Below are 26,181 nucleotides of genomic sequence, written 5' to 3' on the forward strand. Positions count from 1 at the left end.
TATCTGTATTACAGACATGTCATGTAGTCTTGATATTAAGTCTAAAATATTAGAAAATTGTAGAGGCAGTATCAGATATTTCTGTATATACTTTAAGAAACAGAAGTGTTTGTTTTATATGGATAAATGATCCTGCAGTTACAGGGTATCTCTGCAAAGGTAGGTTCAAAAGTCCATTAATTCAGCTTTATCATTCTGTATATTAGAAATAAAGAAGCCAGACCAGAACCATGCCACTGGATATAAGCTTCCAGCTTTGCAAATTAAACCTGCTGAGACAGGTAAAGAACTTAACTAATGCTATATATATATATAAGATATAAAAATGGGTCTAGTGACGAGACATGCCAGAAAATCTTTAAAGGACAAAAAGTTACAAGTTATAATGACAAATATTACTTATACAAAGTTTGTTAAAAGGGTGACAAGGACTTGACATGAACTTCTGAGCTATTTACTCCAGACTGATTATTACACAGATTAAAAAATCAAATAATATCTGTGAACAAAGGAAGCCAGCCACAAAAGAGTACATATTATGTGGTTCCATTTTTTTTTAAGTTTAAAACCAAGCAAAATTAAACTATAGTATTCATGTTTGCATACTTACATATTTAAATGGTAAAGCAAAGGGGCATACAAGGGTTTCTAGGATGCTGACAATGTTGGTGTTTTTTTTTAAACTTGGTGGTGATAAAATCCAGAAGACTATACATTTCTGTACATTTTATGCAGTATCTGTTAATTTCATTGTAAAGAGGCTTAAACATTTTTAATGAAAAGAAATCTAAACACTGGCAAAAGTAAACTGCTCTGTAAGTTATCCCTTTTTCTTCAGTATAAAAATCACTTGGATGGATTCATAACTGGATTAACATTAAATCACAATGTACAGGCTAAGAGAGTCCTAAAGAGCAAATGGATCCTGTCCTATTTAAGAAAAGAGTATTGGATAAGAGCCAGAGAACAAGGACTTAATAACTGGCGCAGCCTCTTTATCTACCTATGGTAAAATATCCTGGGCTAGTTACTTCTCTGTACCTCAGTTTTCTCATCCATAAAAGGAAGGGAACAGTTAACGTGTCAGCTCACACGTGATACCCCTTAAGAGAGGACTGCCTGCTCATTCAGTCTAAAGTAGCAGTCTTTGCCACTGTATCCTGATCCCACTTTCATTTATAGCACTCACAGTCTGCTGACGCTACATCTGCATATGTTATCTGTCCACGTAAGAATGAGATCATAAGCTTCATAAGTTAACATGAGACTTCACCTGCCATGTTCACTCATGTACCCTTAGCACTAAAATGGTGGTTGGTGCTCAAAGTAGGCTCACCCGAGTCCTCTATTCATAACTCTACACCTAGATACCTAACTGCTTATTCTACATCTACAAGGCTCTTTAGTAGCTAGAATTCAACATTTCTATTCCCAATTCCACCACCAACAACAGCAAAAGTCAGGAATGGCAGCTAATCACCTGACTAAATTGGCCAAAAACTTTGTGGAGTCATCCTTGATTCCTCCCTTCCCACACTCATCACATCCAGCCACCAACCATCTCTTCACTTCCCTCTCTCTCAAATTGGTAACTCCTCTGTATCTCAACTTCCCATGCTAATCCATGCCATTATTACCTTTAACCAGACTACAACAATATTCACCTAGCTAACTACCTGACTCTGGCCCCCTCCAACGGGGGCATTTTTCAAATACCACCACAGGCTTCACTGGTTTCCTACTGCTCTTCAAATTAAAACAAGCAAACCTTAACATGGTCTTTGGTCCTGTTAGGACCAAAGGCTCTAGAATCAATTGGGCTCAAGAATCAATCATTAAAACAAAACAACTAGCCTCTTATTTTGACACTGTTTTTACAATATTTAGTAAAATTCACCTCCTAATTTCATGGAACACATGAAAAAACTAAAATCTGCCATTTTATAAGGTCTATGACATTCATAACATGAATGTTTCCATTTCATACTAAAATGGTTAGTCAATTACCTCTTAAAATACTGATTGGGCATATATGTCTACAGGTGCAAATATGGAAAAACGTCCAAGACGCCGTTTTAAAAAAATCACAGGGGTAGGGAACTGGAACACATGTATATATAAATAAAGACACTGAGGGTTAAGGGTCAGGGAAGAATATTTACTGAAACTTACCCCCTTCTGTGTATTGTTCAAAATAATTTTTTATTATATATATAGCTTGTACAAAATACGTATTTCATTATTTGGTATTCAAGTATCATGTACATTTACTTTTCCAATTTTCAAATAATCTTTTGAAAAGATATATCAGAAAATGGTAAGAAAATTAGTATTAATTGAACTGAAAATTTTAAATCTCCATGTTTACTCTTCCTCACATCCTTCAAAAACAAAATAAACCCTAAAGAACATAATCTCTCTGAGTTAAAAATTACAAGGTAAAGAAATATCTTGACTCTTTAGCAGCTAGATGTAATTTTTCCAGCTACCATCTCCTTGATGACCAAATCAAGAAAGAAAAGAAAGTTCCAAGTTTATAATTACATTTAGTTTAAAAACTCAGATGAGATCCAAGTTAGAACCATCTAATTCCTATGAATAAAAATTAAACTTGTTCCTACCTTGATTTGACAATTTCTTTCTCATATATATCTTCAATCACCTGTTGTTAAAAATATAAAAATGTTTAATATCTCAAATAATGTTTTTCAGACTCTGAGAGTTTTCAGTTACTGAGATTACACAAAACAAGTTGCTTTGGAAAGTTATCAAATATTATTGCTAGTGAAATAATACTTCAGAGATATTTTTTATAATCCCATTATATTCCTCAAAATGTAAAATAACAAGAAAGTGAAGGAGTAGAAAAAATAAATATGTCTACATAAAAATAATCATAGAAATAATTATTAAAATGATGTATTTATTTCATTTCTAGGGAAAACAAAAATTCACAAGATCAGGATAATTTTTAAAACATAGTTTTAACAAAGTATACTAAATGTTACCAGGCTTCATCTCAGAGTTTTAACAATGTGTTTTCAAAAATCAGAAAGCAAAGTGAAAGCACAAAGAGACAACAGAAACAAACGCCAATCCAATCGTTACATTCCGTTTTCCAAATGCATGATAAAACCTCAGATTTCCATTACTTGGGTTAGGGTGGGTAAGATGGTATGATCCCTAAGAATTCAGGTTCCGGAGTTGGAAGCCTGATTGAAACCAGTCACCTTCACTGCCGATGGCTACAACTTCTGCAAGTGCATGACTGCTACTAAGGCTGTTTCCCAGTATACAAAAAGGATCTAATTATACTATTAAGTACCCCATGGGTTTGCTAAAAGACAACACACATAAAGAATTCAGCCCAGGTCCTTGCATACGGTGATCCTTTAATAACAGTTAACAGTAGCAGAAGTAATAGTAGTGCTAGTGATAGAGTAGTTTAAAAAATAATAAAATGAAGGGCATAATCATCTTTAAATACCAAGTTAAAATAAAATTTTTCTAAACAGGCATACATAGCTTTATCTAGAATTATCTCTAGTATTAACTAAAACATTCTAAATGATTAACTAAAATTTAATCTCTAAAAATCTTGATCTAATTAGGTTCAACTCAATCTAGTAGCATCATCAAGATAATTTTTTTATCAATGAAAAATGACTCTAGGAACCCCCAGACCCAACATATACAAGCATAAACATATACAGACAACATAAAGTAAGATAAAGCAACCTGGCCAATAATGAAGAGTAACTGATGTATGTCAAGTTTAATATCTTCCTAATGAATAAAATGGTATTGCTGGCAAAACAAATGTATTTATAGATAAAACATTTAAGCTCAAATAATAAGAAATTTGGGGTTCAGTTTTACTAAGAGTGCCTAAAGTACCACAATTCGATTTATAATAGCAAAGCTTTATGTCAATCTTCACTACATGTTAAGTAGCATGCAATATGTCAGCTCTATTTCATGTAAGGACCTCTTTTTAAGAACCTATTTCAGTAAGAATTAATCTTACGTTTAGGCTTTTTTTCTTTTCAATTATTCTAAACTGTGTCACATGAATCCTAAGCCCATTCTATACACTAAACAAGTCACCCCTCTTCCACCATTATTGCAGATCTTCATTGCAGTTCATCAACCAGAAAACAATAGATTCCATCCTAGGTGAATTGTCAAAAAAACTGTAGGAAAACTGCTGTATATTTACAAAGACATTCATTACATGGTCATCTAATAATGATAAATCAAAAACAATCTAAGAATCTATGAACAGGAAAATCCACACATGCTTTTTAAAACACTTAAAGGAAACACAACAAATGATAGTAGAGGTGATCACTGAGTAATGATCTTTTATTCTCCTATGTGTAGCCTCTGTATTTTTCAACTTGTCTCTTATGAGTAATCATTAGTTTAGAAAACCATTCATTTTAACTTTAAAAAAAAGTGAAAAGCTTTTGATGAATCAGCTCTTGAAAAAAAGACACAAAGAGCATGCTTATTCGAAAAGGATGCTGCAAATCAAAAGTACTTACCTTTATATCAAAGGGGGACTTTTTCTTGATATGGGGTGCCCAATATTTACATGCTAGCTGCAAAAGTAAACAGTATAAGTAGTAAGTCATATATTCATACCACTGTAGAGCCAAAAGACCAAGATCATTCAGTAACAAGCACTCCTGACACAGGGCCACGTTGGATAAGACTCATTTACTTACTAAGGGGACTACCTGGGCTTGCAGACCAGTTAGCATCTTCAGCCACAATCTACTGAATGTCAGTCATACCCTGCATGGCACTCTGCTACTGTGATTTTAAAAACAAAACAAAACATACTATTCTAATTACCCCTAGGGGAAAGTTAATAACCACAGTCAAACATCTTCAGCATAGAGCTAAGGAAACCGAGGTTTAGAAAAATTAAATGAGCTGCCCACAATAAAATGTTAACAAGTGAGCCAGTACCAAATACCAGATTCAAAGTCCAAAGGAATGTTGATCTGCAAAACAATAAATCTTTAAGTGATTAGCACACACTCAGGAGGGCTTCCCTGGTGGTAAAGAATCCGCCTGCCAATGCGGGAGTCAGTCAGTTTAGTCACTTAGTCATGTCCAACTCTTTGCGAACACATGGAATGCAGCACACCAGGCCTCCATGTCCATCACCAACTCCTGGAGCTTGCTCAAACTCATGTCCATCAAGTCAGTGATACCATCCAACCATCTCATCCTCTGTCATCCCCTTCTCCTCCTGCCCTCAATCTTTCCCAGCATCAGGGTCTTTTCTAATAAGACAGTTCTTCTAATCAGGTGGCCAAAGGCTCCAGTGCAGGAGACTAGGTTTCAATCCTTTCATCAGGAAGATCCCCTGGAGAAGGAAATGGAAACCCACTCCAGTATTCTTGCCTGGGAAATCCCATGAACAGAGGAACCTGGCAGGCTCAGTCCATTGGGTCACAAAAGAGTCGGACATAACAATAACAGTAGTCTATTAAGTGGATAGCATTATGTCTCAAAAGAAACAATGTACATACTTTAAGAATACTTTATTGCTAAAAAATGCTTTTCATTAAAAAAGTGAGATCACAGAATTCAGATATCTGATCTTTATAACTAAGATTTAACGTCTACACCTCATTCACTCAGTAATCATTAGAAAGCACCTTCTCTGGTCAGGTGCCCCAGGTGCCCAGGAATCATGGAGGAGGGGCAGGGAAATGGTACTGTCCCTACATACTCTGTCTCCACCTCTACCATCCTTCCTTTCACAAGTTCGCTCTCCTGGCTTCTTTACATACACACCATGAGGCATCTGCACTTGCTTCTCCCCAGACTGTTTCCCTGCTCTTCCCCAACTGGCTCCTTTTTTGGCATTTAGGTCTTAGGTCAAAATCACCTCAGAGAGGACATTCCTGACTGCTTTCATACACTCCATCTGCTCTGTCACAATGCCGTTTCATTTTCCTGATAGCAATAATCACTGTCTGAAACTACCCTGTTCATTTACTGACTCATCTCTAAACTGTAATCTCTCTGAGCCGAGGAAACTAATAACTTCTACCAAAAATTTCAAGTATATGTGAAAAGAGGGTTCTAATCTAGTCTGAAGCTATGACAAACCTAAGCAGCATATTAAAAAGCAGAGACATCACTTTGCTGACAAAGGTCCGTATAGTCAAAGCTATGGTTTTCCCAGCAGTCATGTACAGAAGTGAGAGTTGGGACCATAAAGAAGGCTGAGAGCCTAAAAACTGTTGCTTCTGAATTGTGGTGCTGGAGAAGACTCTTGAGGTCCCTTGGACTGCAAGGAGATCCAACCAGTCAATCCTAAAGGAAATCAATCTTGGATATTCACTGGAAGGACTGATGCTGAAGCTGAAGCTCCAATACTCTGACCACCTTATGGGAAGAGCCGATTCATTGGAAGACTCTAATGAGTCTTCCAAAGACTGAAGGCAGGAGGAGAAGGGGTAACAAGAGGATGAGATGGTTGGATGGCATCAGTGACTCACTGGACATGAATTCAAGCAAAGGGAGGTAGTGAAGGACAGGGAAGCCTGGTGTGCTGCAGCTCATGGGGTTGCAAAGAGTTGGACAGAACTTAGCGACTGAACAACCATAACAATCTAGTCTAAGTTGTCCGCAAAAAACCTCTCCAAATGAATGTAGACTGATGACAACGAATTAACCATATAAGAAAATGGCCGGGGCGGGGGGTGGGGGGGGCGCAGAGAGGATTAGCATTCTAAGTAGAGGGAACAATGCTGAAAGGCCAGGAGGTGAAAGATAACACAGCATAATTAAATGCAGTTCAGTATGGCTAAAACACAATTAGAAAAGGGGAAGTAACAGACAACACTGGATATAAGCACAGGCTAGATTATAAAACACGGGATGATTCCAGTCATTATCCTACGGGCAATTAGAACTCATTAGAGATTGTAAGAAGATAAGTGAGGTGATCAGATCTGTACTTGGGTAAAATAACTCTGACAGCAATATGAAAAATGAGCTTGAGGAGAGCAAGTGGAGACAGGAACAGAGGTTAGGATACCTAGGTCCAGGAAGAAAGCCATGGAAACCTGGCTTAGGGCACAGAAAGCAGACAGATTTAAGAGACACTTAGAATGTAGCAAAGTGCAGGCTAGAAAAAGAAGGACTCAAAGTGACTCCTATGCTTCTGCCTTGGCAACTCTGCTGAGACAGGGCACAGAGAAGAAAGAAGTGAGTAGTAAGTTCCACTTTGAGCTACTTGCACTGTTAGTCAATACCCCAAACAACAAATAAGGATTAGGAATGTTGCTAAGAGCTACTGGGATTGTTATTTCCCTGTTCAAAGCCAACCGCGGTTCACAATAAAACACAGTAATAGGTTCTAGAGGAACACTCACACATTAGCATCGGAGACTGCTCTTCCTAGACGCATTTATTTGGAGCAAGTCTCTTCTCTGATTCTCATCACTCCGCTCAAAGATCGAGGTTACTCTAAGGAGAAGAATAAGCCTATCCCTCCTTCAAACCCTCATTTCAGCATCACCTCTGCTACGAAATCTTGCCAGTCTCAGGTAGACTGGGGTATTCCTTCTGCGAATTCATCGCTCCAGCGACAAACTCGAGCATATAAGCGTTCTTTTCATGTTTCTGTATCCCCTGGAATGTGAACTCCTCAGGGCAGAGCCTCTTTAACCACGGTTTCCCCAAGAGCTGGTACGGTAGCTGGCACACAGCACATACACTTTAGGAAAAAGACCTGAGTTAATGAATTGATGAACAAATGCCTCCTGGGTGCTCCCTTCCCGAGGAAAATTCCACCCCCTGGCCGCACGGCCTCAGAGTCCTCATCCCTTCACACACACCAGACTCGCCCTAGCCCACCTGGGTCACGAACTCCGCGTTGATCTGGGACACCGTAGGGGCCACGATTTTCTTGGGCTGAGCAGGGGCCGTCATGGCAGCACTCTCTCCGCTCCAGTGGAAAAGAAAGGACCGCCCCGAGCAGCGGTGAATCCGAAGAACTTCCCCTAAGAGGCGATTGCAGCTGCCTGATTCCGAGATGCAAAAATTCGGCGGGGCTGAAGATCCTCAAGGTTTACAGTCTCACTGGGAAAGCGTACCGCAGCTTGTACATTCTTCGGGAAGCGGAACACAACAAGGCCGGAAGTGCATGCAAAGTGTCGGCTCTGAGCTAGAGAAGCAAAAGAGCTTCGGCCTCTCCCGCTTCTGCCCCCTAGTGGGAAACCGACAGAAAAACACCAGCGAGACTGGATTGGTGTCTTAGTGGCCTGATAGACGGTGTTGGTGGAGGTTTTGTTGTTACCGTTGGGGAGGAAGAGGGAGACTTGGGATTTCTTTCAACCCTAAAACAACAACAACAAAAAAGTAGTAGTGAAAAAAAATTAGACCGGGAGGCAAGGCTTGATTTTAACGTTTTAAACCGACTCATGGAAATATAAATTAGTCTATAATGAACTGCACATATTTTGTGTGAAATTTGATCTTTTATTCATAGGCACACATCTGTGCGGCCATTACCAAAGTCATAATAATAAGCATATCCAGTGTCCCTAAAAGTTTCCTACTACTCCTTTGCGATCCATTCGTATCCCTCTTCTACCCATCCATTCGCACTGATGTTTTTGTCACTATGCGTGCTAAGCCACTTCAGTCGTGTCTGACTCTTTGCGATCCCATGGACTGCAGCCCACCAGGCTCCTCTGCCCATGGAATTCCCCAGGCAAGAACACTGGAGTGGGTTGCCATTTCCTTCTCCAGGGGATCTTCCTGACCCAGGGATCAAACCTGTGTCTCAGCATCTCCTGCACTGGCAGGTAGATTGTTTACCACTGAGCAACCTGGAAAGCCCCTCTGTCACTAAAGAAAAAGGTATATACTATATTATTTCATTTTTTTAAAATCCTTTTAAAAGTATATTAACCTACAGATTAATATATAATGTATATTAATGTATGTTAATCTACAGTCTACTCTATTAATCTAAAGTATATTAATCTACAGATTAATATATTTTTAATAAGATTTTACAAATATGAAATAATATAATATGTACCTTTTTCTTTCTTTTTTTTCACTAAACATAATGATTTTTATTATTTATTTATCTATTGGCTGAGCTGGGTCTTTGTTGCTGTGCTTGGGCTTTCTCTAGTTGTGGTAAGCAGAGGCTATTCTTTTTTGCAGTGCACAGGCTTCTCTTTGTAGAAGCTTCTCTTGTTTCAGGGCACAGACTCTAAGCACACGAACTTCAGTAGCTGTAGCGTCTGGGCTCAGTCGTTGTGACTGGAAAGCCCTAGAGTGTGGGATCAGTAGTTGTGGTGCGTAGGCTTAGCTTCTCCAGAGCACGGGGAATCTCCCTGGACCAGGAATTGAACCAGTGGCCCCTGAATTGGCAACTGGATTCTCATCCACAGTACCACCAGGGAAGTCCAACATAATGATCTTGAGGTTCATCCACGCTGATGCATGTATTAATAGTCATTCCTTTTTATTGCTGAGTACTAGTCTATTTTACGGACATAGCACTGTTTGTTAACCTACACATCTACGGATGAGCATTTCAATTGTTTCCAGTTCTTGACTGTTCCAAATAACGCACTAAGGGCATTCTTAATGTTGACATGTGTTTCCCTTTCTCAAGTAAATGCGTAGGAGTGGAATAGTTGCATCATATGGTAGATGTATGCTTAAATTTTTAAGAAACTGCCTATTTTCTTAAGTAGTTGTACTATTTATATTTACAACAGCAGTGTATGAGAGTTCCAATTCCACTTCTTTCTCATCCACAGTTGGTATAGTCTTTTTAATTTTTGCCATTTTAATAGTTATGTGGCATATCTCTTTGTAACTTTAATTTGTATTACCCTAATGACTAATGATGTTGAGTGTCCCTGTGCTTCTTTGCCATTCATGATTGTGGAATCCTCTATTCAAATTGTTTGCCCAATTTTTAATCAAATTGCTAGTTTTATCTTATCATTGAGTCTGAATGCATACTTCTACCCCTAACAAATCCATTCAAAAATTAAACATGTGTCTCTAGTAAACCTTGCCTGGATTTCCATAGGCAAGAAACTGGTAACACAGTTGCCTCTAGGGAGGAAGTACTGGGGGAGGGAAGAACAGGAGCAAGGGAAGTCTTATTTTACATTTTTCACCCTTTTGAAACTTTTGGATTTTGTAATATCTATAGCCTTGTTTGAAAATAAACAGTTGTGAAGGAAAAACAAAAGTGTCTGTAAATATGAAAATTAAATATGGAGTCCTTTTCTACTCCTAATTTATATGGTATAAAGTTTGTTTTTAGAACTAAAGATGATTTGCATGATCATAATTTTAAATGCAACAGATTTTGAATACATAAAGTATCTAATTACACTTTAATTACAAATAAAGTCTATAAAACAAAAGGTAAAATAAGATTTTCTGAAAAGCTTTTATGATGAGAGTTGAAAGGTAGATAAGATTTTGACAATCAAAAACATCAGGGAGGGACCTCAACACATTAGAAGGCAAACTCATTCCAAGAGTGAATGAAAGGCTCTAAATGAAAATAGAGATTTACAGATAATATAAGAGCTTGTAATGATGACTCCATTCATTTCTTTCTTTAAATATTCAGTAAACATTTGAGAATGTACCAACATTAGATACTGTTTTATTTATAAAACATAAAATCATGCCTTCTCTTGGTTTCCAGAAACATGTATTGCTAACAGCACTTTAACTCAATGGTTCGCAAAGTGTAGTTTCAATAAAGCAATAACATAACTTGTTTAAGTGCAAATTTTCAGGCCCAGCGCCAAATACTGAATCAGAAACTGAGGGTGCAGCTCATCAATCTCGCTTTTAACAAGCCCTCTGGAAGATTCCAGTGCACGCTAAAGTTTGAAAATGACCAATCAACAGGGACAATTAACATAGTTAAGAACAAAAAGCAGTGGGATCCCTGGAAATGGAGTGCTAGGGTAAATCAAAAAGCCTTCCAGAGGAAGAAGTGTTTAAGTTTAAACTTCAGAGAATGAATAGAAGTTAGTCAATACAGATGTAAAATATTACATGTTCCATATTGTTTAATAACACCATTGTACCACTTTTCTTTTTCAGTTTAGTTCTCTTTTTTCCTCTAATAGAATTCTGTTTCTCTAATGGAATAGTGCTAATAGAATTCCAGCAGTTAGCCCTGAAATTCTAACCCCTCCTACCTGACAATAAGAGACACCTCAACAAGAAAGGAATTAGTGTGTTCTTTCACCGCTTCTGAAGAGCAGCTCTCTGCATGAAACAGTCCTAACCAACATCACTTCTAATAAAGGATTCTTAAAAGACAGGAAGACTTCAAACATGGTGCTATCCCCTTAAAAAAGTGTGCAATTATTATTGGTTATCTTACATAGTGTAAATTGAAATCTGATTTCTGCACATTAAACTTTAGTTTCCTTGCATAATGATGGAATAAAAACAAATTAAACCTGGCTCAAATAAATCTCTACTTTGAATAGAGTATGAAAGTTTGTATCTAATTTAAATTCACACTATGTAGGTAAGGTCAGTTCAGTCAGTTCTGTCACTCAGTTATGTCTGACTCTTTGCGACCCCATGGACTGCAGCACGCCAGGCCTCCCTATCCATCATCAAATCCCAGAGTTTACCCAAACTCATGTCCCTTGAGTTGGTGATGCCATCAAACCATCTTATGCTCTGTTGTCCCCTTCTCCCCCCGCCTTTAATCTTTCCCATCATCAGGAAATCTTTCCCATCATCAGGGTCTTTGAGGTCAGGTCAAATGAGACAGCTCTTCGCATCAGGTGACCAAAGTATTGGAGTTTCAGCTTCAGCATCGGTCCTTGCAGTGAACACTCAGGACTGATCTCCTTTAGGATGGACTGGTTGGATCTCCTTGTAGTCCAAGGGACTCTCAAGAGTCTTCTCCAACGCCACAGTTCAAAGGCATCAATTCTTTGGCTCTCAGCTTTCTTTACAGTCTCCAACTCACATCCATCCATGACTACTGGAAAAACCATAGCTTTGACTAGATGGACTTTTGTTGGCAAGGTAATGTCTCTGCATTTTAATATGCTGTTTAGGTTAGTCATAGCTTTTCTTCCAAGGAGCAGGTGTATTTTAATTTCAGGGCTGCAGTCACCATCTGCAGTGATTTTGGAGCCCCCCAAAATAACATATGCCACTGTTTCCTCATCTATTTGCCATGAAGTGATGCGACTGGATACCATGAGCTTAGTTTTCTGAATGTCGAGCTTTAAGCCAACTTTTTCACTCTCCTCTTTCACTTTAATTAAGAGGCTCTTTAGTTCTTCTTCACTTTCTGCAATAAGGGTAGTGTCATCTACATATCTGAGGTTGTTGATATTTCTCCTGGAAATCTTGATTCCAGGTTGTGTGTGCTCCATCCAGCCCAGAGTTTCTCATGATGTACTCTGCATATAAGTTAAATAAGCGGGGTGACAATATACAGCCTTGACGTACTCCTTTTCCTATTTGGAGCCAGTCTGTTGTTCCATGTCCATTTTTAACTGTTGCTTCCTGACCTGCATATAGATTTCTCAAGAGGCGGGCCAGTGGTCTGGTATTCCCATCTCTTTCAGAATTTTCCACAGTTTGTTGAGAGCCACACAGTCAAATGCTTTGGCATAGTCACAAAAGCAGAAGTAAATGTTTTTCTGGAACTCTCTTGCTTTTTTGATGTTGGCAATTTGATCTCTGGTTCCGCTGGCTTTTCTAAAACCATCTTGAACATCTGGAAGCTCACAGTTCACGTATTGTTGAAGGCTTGGAGAATTTGGAGCATTACTTTACTAGAGTGTGAGATGAGTGCAATTGTGCAGTAGTTTGAGCATTCTTTGGCATTGCCTTTCTTTGGGATTGGAATGAAAACTGATCTTTTCCAGTCCTGTGGCCACTGCTGAGTTTTCCAAATTTGCTGGCATGTTGAGTGCAGCACTTTCACAGCATCATCTTTCAGGATTTGAAATAGCTCAAATGGAATTCCATCACCTCCATTAGCTTTGTTCGTACTGATGCTTCCTAAGGGCCACTTGACTTCACATTCCAGGATGTCTGGCTCTAGGTGAGTGATCACACCATCGTGATTATCTGGGTTGTGAACATCTTTTTTGTATAGTTCTTTGGTGTATTCTTGCCAACTCTTCTTAATATCTTCTGCTTCTGTTAGGTCCATACCATTTCTGTCCTTTATTGAGCCCGTCTTTGCATGAAATGTTCCCTAGGTAGCTCTCATTTTCTTGAAGAGATCTCTAGCCTTTCCCATTCTATTGTTTTCCTCTGTTTCTTTGCACTGATCGCTGAGGAAGGCTTTCTCATCTCTCCTTGCTATTCTTTGGAACTTTGCATTCAAATGGGTTTATTTTTCCTTTTCTCTTTTGCTTCTCTTCTTTTCACAGCTATTTGAAGGACTCCTCAGCCATTTTGCTCTTTTGCATTTCTTGGGGATGGTCTTGATCCCTGTCTCCTGTACAATGTTATGAACCTCTGTCCATAGTTCATCAGGCACTCTGTCTATCAGATCTAGTCCCTTGAATCTATTTCTCACTTCCACTGTAAGGGATTTGATTTAGGTCATAACTGCATGGTCTAGTGGTGTTCCCTACTTTCTTCATTTAAGTCTGAATTTGGCAATAATGGAGTTCATGATCTGAGCCACAGTCAGATCCTAGTTTTGTTTTTGCTGACTGTATATAGCTTCTCCATCTTTGACTGCAAAGAATATAATCAATCTGATTTCAGTGTTGACCATCTGGTGATATTCATGTGTAGAGTCTTCTCTTCTGTTGTTGGAAAAGGGTGTTTGCTATGATCAGTGCATTCTCTTGGCAAAACTCTATCAGCCTTTGCCCTCCTTCATTCCGTACTCCAAGGCCAAATTTGCCTGTTACTCCAGGTGTTTCTTGACTTCCTACTTTTGCATTCCAGTCCCCTATAATGAAAAGAACATCTTTTTTGGGTGTTAGTTCTAAAAGGTCTTGTAGGTCTTCATAGAACTGTTCAACTTCAGCTTCTTCAGCATTACTGGTGGGGGCATAGGCTTGGATTACCATGATATTGAATGGTTTGCCTTGGAAAGGAACAGAGATCATTCTGTCATTTTTGAGATTGAATCCAAGTACTGCATTTTGGACTCTTGTTGACTATGATGGCTACTCCATTTCTTCTAAGGGATTCTTGCCCACTGTAGTAGATACAATGGTCATCTGAGTCAAATTCATCCATTCCAGTTCATTTTAGTTCGCTGATTCCTAAAATGTCAACGTTCACACTTGCCATCTCCTGTTTGACCACTTTCAGTTTGCCTTGATTATGAATTAAGGTTGACCTAACAATCCAGGTTCCTATGCAGTATTGCTCTTTACCACATCTGACTTACTTCCATCACCAGTCACATCCACAACTGGGTGTTGTGTTTGCTTTGGCTCCGTCTCTTCATTCTTTCTGGAGTTATTTCTCCACAGATCGCCAGTATCACATTGGGCACCTTCCGACCTGGGAACTTCATCTTTCAGTGTCCTATCTTTTTGCCTTTTCATACTGTTCATGGGGTTCTCAAGGCAAGAATACGGAGGTGGCTTGCCATTCCCTTCTCCAGCGGACCACAACCTGTCAGAAGTCTCCACCATGACCAGTCTGTCCTGGGTGGCCCTACACAGCATGGCTCATAGTTTCACTGAGTTAGACAAGGCTGTGGTCCATGTGATTAGAGTGGTTAGTGTTCTGTGATTGTGGTTTCAGTCTGTCTGCCCTCTGATGCCCTCTCAGCGCCTACTGTCTTACTGGGGTTTCTCTGACCTTGGACGTGGAGTATCTCCTCAGCCGCCTGCCGCTCCAGCGCCGTGCAGCCACCGCGCTTATGTAGGTAAGATGGAATCAGGAGTAACAAGAACATGTATTGGAGGAAATAACTTTGTTCCTTCAGTACAAATCTGGAGAGGGAGGCCAGTGAGGAGGATAAATGAACAAGATATCATGTGACATGGAAGGGAGTTAACATATCCTTTTGCAAGTGATAAGAAGCTGTCAAAGAAACTTATTATGAAGAAGGAAGCAAATGATGAACTATGTCAGAAAGTTCAGTGGAAAAGGCAGATTGGAGTGGGCCCAGGAGTGTTTGCCTATCAGTACCTTGTTTCTATTCTATGTGATCTTCCCTTTTAAAAAAAAGTCCAAACTGTACAATTTCAAACTTTAAAAATATTCTGAAATTTGAATTTTTCAAGAATCTTCATCTTTCCCTCCCCATACAGTTTCTAATAGGCCCCGTGTGTGTGCTCAGTCACAGATGTGACCCCATGCACGGTAGCCTGCCAGGCTCCTCTGTCCATGGACGCTTCCAGGGAAGGATACTGGAGTGGGTTGTCATTTACTACTCCAGGGGATCTTCCCAAGCCAGGGCTCAAACCCACATCTTTTACATCTCCTGCATTGGCAGGCAGATTCTTTACCACCGTGCCACCAGGGAAGCTCCTCACAGGCCCTATGGCAGTACAAAACAGTAATTCCACTAACTCAGTCAAACCGTCTCGGTAAATAAATCATCATGCTACAGCCTGTTCCTGTCCAAATGAAAAATTCTTCTACTTTTGTTTAAAGATATTTAAAACTTTATTTTTTTTCAGAAAACCAAGGTAATTGATTCAACAATAATAACAGTTTGAGCATGCAGCACATCATTTAACATCTAATGTTTAATCTTCTTATCATGATGTAGACAGTTTATTTTCATTCCTATAAAGTTCCCACAAGAAGAGTGTAGTGATAATAAACGTATTTAATTAAAGGTACTTCAAATAGCACTACAGTACATCTTTGACAAAATTTTTACAATATTCCAACTTTCAATATGAAATAGCTTAAAAAGGCGTGGGCCAAAAAAAAAAAATGTATAGTAGTATCATCTGGGCAAACAAAATCTAATAATCACACAAACACAACACTGTTAGGATTCTCTGTTAGGGCTGGGAAAGGAGTATATAAATCATTAAGTTCAAATAAAATTACATAAATAGTTTAGGAAAATCCCCAAATAGATAATTTCAGACATATTAAAGAAAAAACCTTGAACTTTTATTCTTGGAAAAGATGAACTAGTTGTCCTTTGCTTTTACCTAACAGAAATGTTCTTCTGTAAAGCAAATTCTATAAACCAGCATCTTACTTGCACTTTAGGAACATATCTCAAGAATAAAGAAATTACTCTTTAAAACATGACTCTCCTGTATGTTTGTAAATTGTTGGGATTTTATCTGTACTGTTATGTTTAACCTCTTGTGAATCAAACCCGGGTTTTTCAAAATTCACTTGTAAAAAGCAGCAGACCAACTTTTTCTCCCCACCCCACAAAGAGAGTTCTTACAGTGGGATGTAAAATTGTTCACTTGTCTATTTTAATAGAGGGCCTGTCACCAAGTATATCTGAGTATACTAGGATAAATACCCACCCATTCTTTTCACCTTAGAAAGATTATGGCTATTTTCTCTTATTACTAGGAAGTGTCATTCTTAAGGATTTTTAGATTAGCTTCATGGCAAATAGATATGGAAACAGTGACAGACTTTATTTTGGGGGGTTCTAAAATCACTGCAAATGGTGACTGCAGCCCTGAAATTAAAAGACGCTTGCTCCTTGGAAGAAAAGCTATGACCAACCTAGATAGCATATTAAAAAGCAGAGACATTACTTTGCCAACAAAAGCCCAACGAGTCAGAGAGAGAGTTTTTCCAGTAGTCATGTGTAGATGTGACAGCTGGGACTATAAAGAAAGCTGAGTGCTGAAGAATTGATGCTTTTGAACTGTGGTGCTGGAGAAGACTCTTGAGTCCCTTGGACTGCAAGGAGATCAAACCAGTCCATCCTAAAGAAAATCAGTCCTGAATATTCTTTGGAAGGACTGATGCTGAAGCTGAACCCCAATACTTTGATGCAAAGAACTGACTCACTGGAAAAGACCCTGATGCTGGGAGACATTGAAGGCAGGAGAAGGGGATAACAGAGGATGAGATGGTTGGATGGCATCACTGACTCAACGGACATGAGTTTGAGCAAACTCCAGGAGTTGGTGATGGACAGGGAAGCCTGGCATGCTGCAGTCCATGGGGTCTCAAAGAGTCGGACATGACTGAGTGACTGAACGGACTGAAGGATTTTTATTTAAAATGGCAAATATGAAGGACAATGTGTGATTATCACTCTTTCACAGTTTGATTAAATATTTCCCAAATCATGACAGAACTGTTTAGAATGACACTCTCAATTCCATAAAGATCTTATTTCTGAATAAGATTATTTTACCAATTAAAATAACAATTCACTAATGATCAAAATAACATTGTTTAGCATTAAAACCTTGCAAAAAAACAGGAATAAAAACTAGATCTAGTCACTGCCATTTGATTAAATTTAATAGATTTAGTTAAGTCATAGAATCACTCAATTAAAGAGGTATTAAAAGAAAGTTTACTAAAGTAAAAGTCTTGTGGAGATGGAATCTACAAGTGAGCCTTAAGTCTACTGCTATCAATTATGAAAAAGTATGTAGATGCATTACATTCATTCCTCTGAAAAGATGACACTACATCCACATTAACAAAATGATTATGGCACTTGAACACTATTTAATGAGTAAACATGGTAAAAGTACAGAGGTACATACTAGGCTCTTTCTTCTTTTTAAATTTTGGAGGGAGACAACAGCAGGCTGAGAAAAAAAAAAACAAACAAAAAAACAAAAACAAAACAAACAAACAAAAAAAACAAAACCCAATCACCCATAGAACAGGATGTGAAGTTACCAGAATCCTAAGAAAAAACAGCTAGGAAAAGACCAACAAAAATAATGTTATTATTTTCTCATCTACCTTCACTTTTATTGGCTTTATATTTTTTAGCTTTTAAGAAAAAATTTCCCAATGGAATTTGAACTATAGACCTAAAATCTATGAAATAAATGAAATCTAGTCATGCTATCTGCTGCAGCTGAAAACCAATTTTTGCCTGTCTTTTGAGTATATATAAAAGGAGATCATATGTCTTAAGGAATAATTCCTTCAAAAATTAGGCTGAATTATTTGTACCATGCCATGGATTTACAACATTTTCCATACAGTCAAAATATGTTAAAATAAATGCTTGCTTTATGACATCAAATCATATTTTTACCTCTAAAAATTAATTCAGCTGATCCTAAAACACTGTATTAAATGTCTATGTATCTTACCTCTTTGTATGCAGGACAAGCAACTGCTTATGAAATAATTCAATCTAATACAGGCCTTTTGATAAGAATACACTTTAAATGATACAGGCTAAAGAACAAGGTCACCAGAGACACCACAAACTATCAGTGGTTTTGTCAGTTTCATAACTGAATTTAGGATACCCATTTTCTCTTGTGGTCATTCCTTAAAGTGAGTAAGTTGATGTCTCTTCCAGTGAGGAGCCTGTCTGAATGTTTTGCCACAAACTGAGCATTCAAATGGTTTCTGCCCTGCATGAATTAGATAGTGTCTTTCCAGTTTAGATGGGGATCTAAAACTTTTAGAGCAAACACTGCATTGGTAAAGAAGGCCATCATTCCTCTCGGCACGCCCTGAATAACTACAGTAATGACTATGATGGCTCTGCTCTGATTCCAGAAGTATGCTAGAGAGACAGGGCTCTCTGCTCCTACAGGGGGCACCAGGAATGAAATCCTCTGATTCTGCCTTAACTTTTGTTTCTGACATTTGATCTGACTCTGAGACCTTGTATTTTTGAAAACCAAGAGTCTGACATTGTTGGGAAGCACTGTAGCTAACATTATCACCCTGGTGAATGAAAAGTTTGTTAAAATTTTCCAATTCTACTTGGCAAAGAGATTTTCTATAGGGAAGCTTATCAATATGAGTTAGTTTATGTCTTTTCAAGTGAGCTGACTGTCTAAAAGATTTCCCACAAACATTACAGCCAAAAGGCCTCTGTCCAGTATGAATTAAATAGTGTCTTTGTAGTTTAGATACAGAAGGAAACACTTTCTCACATTTGTCACAAGGACACATCTTATGTCCAGTATGTATGTTTCCACTTGGAACTGAAAAGCCACACTGGAGCACTTGACAGTTTTCAAAGAATTCCTCACCTGATGAACCATAGATAGATATGTCTTTTTTATGCATAGGATTATCCACAGTTAACATGTTTTCTGGTGTAAGAATACCTTTTACGTTTTTCCCCATATGTTGGCTCTGGCAGTGCTTTTGCCAGGAAAACGGCAAAGTCAATGTTTTCTTTTTATTGCCAACTGTCTTATATGTTCCATGCAGGCCAAGAGAACTCAGACATGTTCTCTGGGTTTGTTCAGGCCTCTGCTCACCAGAAATAAGATCACAATTTTTCATGAAAGTGTTTTTAAATACTTTTTTACCAGATCGAAAATTATCTAATTTCTTACCCCCAGCAGGTTTAAGCTTAGCTAAGATTTTTTTAACAGTGGTTTTATAGTTGCAGCTTCTTTTGAGCTTGCTTGGAATTTTGCCACTTCTGGCAGGAAAACACTTGTGTCCATTGAGAATCTGCTCTGATTCAAAACATTCTTCACACTCAGGACATTGAAAAGGGACAATATAAACAGAGTGGACATCAAGTTGATTATTCTCTTCAGATTTACCTATATCACCATTTTCAAAGCCATCCTGCTTTGCATTTAATTTATTAGGTAGGGAGCATGATTCTGAACTCTTCACCTTTAATGAAAGAGTCTGAAAAGTCTTATTCCTGGTATGGATTTGTTTATGCTTCAGAAGTTTGCTTTGAATCTTAAATCCTTTTTGACAGAAACAACACTGAAAAGGTCTTTCTTCTGAATGTGTGAGTTGGTGGATTTTTAAGTGAGTTGACTGTCGAAAAGACTTACTGCACAGGACACATTTAAAAGGCCTCTGACCAGTATGAATGAGAGCATGCCTGTCAAGTTTTGACTGTGATGGAAACATCTTGCCACAGATTGTACATGCGTGAATATCCTTTTTTTTCTTTGAAGGGCTGTAGGTAGGATCAGACTTGGAGCATGGGTGTAATGCCCATCTCTCCTCTGAGGTAAAAGTATGATACATTCCATACACTGGCTTTTCTTGCTTGGCCTCCAACAATCTTCTGACCTGCTTAACATCATTCTGGTACGTTTCATCGTGGAGCTGTTGGTGCTTCACAAATGTCTTCAGATTCTTAAAGTGGCGCTGACAAATACTACATTTAAAAGGCAGATTATGAGTTAGTTGATGTCTTTCCAGGTGAACTAGTTGCCTAAAGGTTTTATGACACACATCACATTCAAATGGCTTCTGACCAGTATGAATGAGATAATGCCTAGCTAATTTCGATGGTGTTTCAAAATGCTTGAAGCAAATATTGCAAATATATGGCCTGTTTCTAGGTAGCTTGTTGGCTGCTACACACTGCTGAATCTTTAGCATTTTAAAATTGTTTTCAGCCATCATATTCTTCAGTGATAAACTTTGATGAGCTCCATAGTGTTCTTAAACTCCACAGATGTCTAAAAATTAAAAATAAAAATGTATTAATTTAAAAATTACTTATTCATGTGAAAAGAGATAATTTAAAATGCCCTTTGGCTAAAGATATTAAAGGAAATAGGGAACCTGAACTTCTCCTGTGTTTAACAGTAAGTTAATAACCATTTTAGATACTTTAGAATCATTAAGCTAGTTTCACACATATAGAGAAATAAGGAGTCTTCAAAAGAAATACTTTAAAATGTACATAATTTTAAGCTGTATTTCTAATTAGTTGAGATAATACATTAAAGAGACTGAGTTGGATTTCTGAATATTAAATAGACCTTTTAATTCCAATTTTCTTAGTTCACTATTAAGTAGACTTGCCATTTTAAAAAACTGGACTAGAAAGGTAAAGACTGTAAGAAATATAATACTAAAAACAAGACAAGCCGTATCTGCATCCAATTAGAGCACTCCTTGGATATGATCTGAGAACGGAATGTTTCAGCTGTCAAAATTCTTAGCCACATTGTTAGTGTATTTACTCTAAATTGCTTCTTTGGACCAACAAAGATAAAACAGGCAACTGGAAGAAAATGTTCCAGGAAACCTGAATTTTAGCCCTGGATTTGCTACCATATGATCTTGGTGGCAAGAAGGAAATATACAGACTCCTCAGCTCTACGTCAGGGAAAGTGCCTCCCGGCCTGCCTACCACAATCAAAGTGTTGTGAGAATCAATGGAGATGATGCATCTGAAGGTGTTGGAAAACTAAAGCAGTATATAAATGTAAGGTATTATTTAGCTCAACACTAATCAAACTTAAAAACTTAATCTACTTAATTTTTTAGGGTTTCTAACTAAGAGCTAAACACACTAAATGTATAGTTCTTTTTATTTCTCCTTTCCACTTTGTTGTAGAAGTCCTAAAAGACAAGTATAGAGGCAATAAGGTTGACACAGTGGCTACTTACATATTTATCTATGGCTCAGTAATTGCAGGTTGAGTACAGTTCACTTTCAGGCAATATAATTAAAAGTTCATTTTTATCTTAAGGGTTATTAAAAAGATAAAAACACTTTCCCTAATATGCCTCTATGGGACACATGCAAAAGCTTATGAGGAACTTTTACAACCATTTTATACCATATATTCCATCTGAAAAGCCAATTTTCTTCTCATCCTTCTTCTACTAATCCCTTTTCTTTAAATAAGGAAGCCAGAGATTATAAAAGGTGTTCCAGCTCTCTCATCCTAAAAGTTGAGATAAGAGACTCACTGTTTTTTTTTTTTTTGTCAGCTGACTTAGGGGAATATCTGAGCTTTCCTGGTGGCTCAGATAGTAAAGAATCTGCCTGTAATTCGGGAGACTTGGGTTTGATCCTTGGGTTGGGAAGATCCCCTGGAGGAGGGAATAGCACCCCACTCCAGTATTTTTGCCTGGAGAATTCCATGGACAGAGGAGCTTGGTGAGTTACAGTCCATGGGGCCACAAAGGGTCTGACATGACCAAGCAACTTTCACTTTCTCTTTTAGCGACAATCTGGCATATGTGCTGTGTGCTATTATCTGTTTTTGTGTTTAAGATGTCTAGAAAACACCTTAAACACAAAATCTCAAACACACCCACTGTAGTGCTCTTCAGCAATGATGTAAAAATAGGAAAAAAATCATTTATTGAGCAAACTATCTTCTACTAGTTGTTTTATCATAGTGTTCTTCAATCTCCAAGTCACTATCCATTAATGGACTGTGCAATAAATTTAATGGGTCATGATCTGCATTTTTGTTTAATAAAATAGATTAGAAAATATCAGATTACGTAACATATGGTAAGGACAGTGTTTTGTGAAACTTCTATAGGAAGAGATAAACTTTGTGAAACCTGTTCCCTTGCATATTTCTTCACACAGGAGACAGAGGAACCCACAACAAACCAATCACTTTATCCAAAAGTGGCCAAGTAATCCATTAGGTAAGACTGGGGCCCATAGGACAAGACAGGAGTTTCTAAGGATTACTAATTTTCTTCAATTGACCCAAATAACCCCAAAATATTACAAAAAAATTTAATTAGAGGTCAAAGGTAATATGGCACACAAAATAGTCTGACTGCAAGCCACTCCATTATAAATTTATAAAATACACCCTATAACCCAGATATCCATGTTAGCAACAATCAGCTGTTGGTACTATTAGTATGCATTTTCACAACACTGAGTTAGAGAAATTACAGGTGAACAGCCTCCATATCCCTAACGTGCTAACACAGCAGCAGTTATGAAGATTACAATTAGGTGAACTGGCCAAAATTTGGCAACTTATTTAATTCCTGTCAGGTAATCAGGTATTGAGGTGTCAATTAGGACAATGAGCCAAACTGCAAGTAATTAACAAATCTTTATTCACTTATGCAACAGTGCAAGCAAGAGGCTGAAAAAGCACTGGCCACCCAGTGGTCAATTAAACAGAACAACACTAGGTTAGGGTTAGGTAGATGTAGTGCACACAGTCATATCCCAGGGGAGGAGGCTGAAAAAAAAGGCTACTGGCTCTTTATGGACCTGTGAGCCAGGGGTGGAGGAAGGAAGGGCTACAAGTAGAAAGATCCTGAGTCAAAATGGAGGAAGGTACCTCAGACAAAGGTGCCCCTTCCACATTCCCTCCCTTTGCAATAAGGAGGTATGGGGTGGAGGCAATTGGGAAGGACCTGGGCCTCAGAATGGAGGTACCTGAACCAGGAATGCAGAATATGAGCATGGCTAGTGGGAGGGAGCTGGTGAGTCCTCAACTGCAACTCCCTCCACAAAACTGCAGTGCACAAGGTCTGGTGTTGCGAGAGCAGCTTCCCCTGATGAGGCCGGCCAGGCAAAGCCATGCAATTGTCTACCGTTGGGCCTGAAAGATCACACGTAGTATTTTGGCCTGAAGCCAGGTTCCTCCACTCCTATTGTGTATTTCCTCTTTCCTTTAACAGTTTCTTTGGAACACTGGCAAAAAATGCCACGCTAGAACTACACACATGACAACCATTTCTGATTATAACAGGAATTGACTACCTACAGTTACTGTGCCAAAAAGAGACCATGGATTATCATCTAACACTAGCCCTAAGCCTGGGTACTACTGTCACTTTCGTCCACACCATGTGGGAAAGCACTGACTGGAAGCTCTACATTGTTAGAATCATTGGTGGCAAGCAGTGATCTCATCTGCTATTTATAAGTGACAGCTCAGGGATCCCCAAGCTCCAAGTGCAGTCCCACATGTACTTAAGCACATGCACGTTAATTTCATAGAACTCCAAATCCCACTTCAACTGGATCTTGTGTTCTCAACTGACTTTTTTTTTTTTTGGTCGATAATATTGTAAAAAACAAACCAACATTGTGTAATTTTTCCTACGCTCAAGTAAAAATAAAAAAACGGCAAATCTCAATGGTTCAACTCCAAGATTATCCTGACAACAGCAAAATAGTCCTACAGTTGGAAGACTGAAAAAACTGATCTCAAAAAATTCCAACGAAACTTTAAGGCTGAAACTTTAAGACTGGCTTTCCAGTCTCAAACAACACCATTAAAAGGAAGTGAGGACATCATAAAAATCATTGAACAAGAAACACAAGAACTGAGAAAAACTTAGAGAACTTTCAGTTAGGGAATAATCTTTGGCGACATTTATCACAGCCTTTCCCTCTTTGTAGCTTCTGCTCTACTTCCCTTGGCCCACTCCCTTGCCCTTGAACCATCACCTCTTCCTCCTAAGGGCGGGGGGGTTGGGGTGGTGTGTGTGCACAGGACACATGGTCCTCACAACTGGCCCTCGCCTTAATCGTCCACAACCAGTAAGCACCTAGGAGTCGAACGAGAGTCCAGAGACTGCAAAACCCCACAGCAGGAAAGGCAAGCCAAGGGTGAAAACTTGCCCACGGTGGGGCAGGGGGAGGGAATGCCACACGTGATACGATTCACTGCAGGGGAAAGTATGCTTTTTGCATTTTCCTTTCAGAGATTTCTGCTCCCCAGGAGACGAAGTCAGGAGTTGGGGAAACGAGAAAATCAAATGAGCTGAGTTCCTGGTTCCCCCATTCTGGGTCCCCGGGCACCTTGGAGGGACTGAGGCAGGCCCGACCTTTCCCGTGGGTCGCTCCACCTCACACCTGAATTCCTGAATTCTTCCTCACGCACCTGCAGCTGGCACGGGCCGGGAGCCGCGCATCTCGGGGCCAGGAGCCGCAAAGGCAGCGTGCGCACGTCCTCCGCGCCGGCGCGGCGATGGGCTGAGTGCGCAAGCGCGGGACTCGGGAGAGCCTCCGGACGCGGTCCGACTGGAAACAGGCTCCCCCCCCAGCCCAGGGCCGCAGTCGGTTGGGCTTTCCTGGAAGTCTTCAGCGTGAAATGCGGCTCTAGCTAAGTTTCCAACCCAGTCGCTGCTCACCAGGCACTGAAGTTGTGGGGGGGCGGAGTGGGGAGGTGGTGGTGGAAGAGAGTAAAGAAGGGTGTATTTTCCGTTTCAGTTCATTGCTTGACTAGGAAGACCACATAGTCTTGACCGGTGGGCTCAAGGCTCTACTGGAAGCTGGTGAGCCCGTGTTCAAAGCCCACTCTTCTAGTCCTCTCTAATGCGAGAGAAAAGGGCCGGTGATAAAACTTTCTGTGCCTCCACTGTCCTGAGTACTCTGCACGTCGTCAGACTATAGCGCAGGGGTCAGGGACCTGGGCTTCACTCTCGGCTCTGCTAACATCCTGCTAGCAGCGGACTCTTTGAGCTTCTTTGAGCATTCCTTCGGTGTATTTCGGGTCGTCTGCAATGTATGAAGGCCTGTGCTCAGAGTGCTAGTTTCTTCAGATCTGACAGATGAAATGGGTGTAAAGTGCTCATTGGAATGCCCGGTGCATAATAAACCCCCAAATAATTATGATCATTTATTAGTTACTATTTTTATTTTAAATACAACAACTTTATGAAGTAGAAGTATCCCATTGTAAAATGAGGGAAATGAGACCGAGACGTTAAGGAGCTGAATTTCACCCAGCTGATAAATGATGGCAGTGGGATTTGAACACAGGTAGTCCTTTTAATTCACTACTGCCCCCAAATTGTAGACATCCCAACACTATGTAGGCAAGATTAAGGACTATGTGTTGTAGTGTAGTTGCAAACTAGGGTGGCACATTATTGCTAAGATGCTTGAGTATCTATTGAAGATTTTAAGTACAAAAGACATCAGAGGAGAATTTGTTGTGGCTTTTGCAGGTTCTGATTGTAACTGTCTCAGCTTAAGAGGCGAGGAAATGAGAACAAGTAACGAGTGCATTTTTCACCTGTGAGTATCTTTTTACATTATTTTTCAAGAGCCATTGCAAACAAAAATTGTTATTTCTGATATTGGTATATGCACCTGTATTTAAAAAGGGAGACATTGGGCCAATGAAAAGTCTCTGTTTTTGATGTAACATGGGGAAATGGATAATAGGAAAAAGCTTTTGCTTCTCAGGAAGCAACCTTGGAAGAGTCACATTTGAGAAGGTTGAAGCCCTTAACTTGCAGCTCAAGCAGAGAGGAAGAGCTTTATGTGTCCTGAGTGCTGATCCCAGGGTGGGGATGTGAATTATCTAGATTTGGTTG

At 39.1% G+C, this 26,181-nt stretch overlaps 2 protein-coding genes and 1 long non-coding RNA gene across 6 annotated transcripts in view; 1 reads left to right on the forward strand and 2 right to left on the reverse strand.

Moving 5' to 3' along the window:
- The window catches only part of AQR (aquarius intron-binding spliceosomal factor), a 90,236-nt gene extending 82,089 nt beyond the window's left edge, over positions 1–8,147 (reverse strand). The window contains exons 1-3 of the mRNA XM_065940161.1: positions 7,888–8,147; positions 4,548–4,604; positions 2,622–2,662 (exon numbers count right to left, since the gene is read on the reverse strand). Coding sequence (XP_065796233.1) covers positions 2,622–2,662; positions 4,548–4,604; positions 7,888–7,962 — 173 coding nt within the window. The 5' untranslated portion in view covers positions 7,963–8,147. The remainder of the gene's footprint in view (positions 1–2,621; positions 2,663–4,547; positions 4,605–7,887) is intronic.
- Positions 8,148–15,658: 7,511 nt separating this feature from the next.
- Positions 15,659–24,822, reverse strand: ZNF770 (zinc finger protein 770). 3 transcript variants are annotated; one of them, XM_065941115.1, is made up of 2 exons: positions 24,741–24,822; positions 15,659–20,585 (listed from the first exon to the last, which is right to left on the reverse strand). In XM_065941115.1, the coding sequence occupies exon 2, from the start codon at positions 20,527–20,529 to the stop codon at positions 18,451–18,453; it is 2,079 nt and encodes a 692-aa protein (XP_065797187.1). In that variant the 5' UTR covers positions 20,530–20,585; positions 24,741–24,822; the 3' UTR covers positions 15,659–18,450. The 3 variants fall into 3 exon arrangements, with proteins under 3 accessions (XP_065797187.1, XP_065797189.1, XP_065797188.1); XM_065941117.1 differs by having other exon boundaries at positions 24,685–24,812; XM_065941116.1 differs by having other exon boundaries at positions 24,713–24,811.
- Positions 24,823–25,034: 212 nt separating this feature from the next.
- LOC136171964 (uncharacterized) overlaps positions 25,035–26,181 on the forward strand; it is a 132,307-nt gene continuing 131,160 nt past the window's right edge. For both annotated transcript variants that reach the window (XR_010663946.1, XR_010663947.1), the window contains exons 1-2: positions 25,035–25,134; positions 25,810–25,879. This is a non-coding gene — a long non-coding RNA (uncharacterized lncRNA). The remainder of the gene's footprint in view (positions 25,135–25,809; positions 25,880–26,181) is intronic.

This window comes from Muntiacus reevesi, chromosome 7, assembly GCF_963930625.1.
Source record: "Muntiacus reevesi chromosome 7, mMunRee1.1, whole genome shotgun sequence".
In the NCBI taxonomy this organism is placed as follows: Eukaryota; Metazoa; Chordata; class Mammalia; order Artiodactyla; family Cervidae; genus Muntiacus; species Muntiacus reevesi.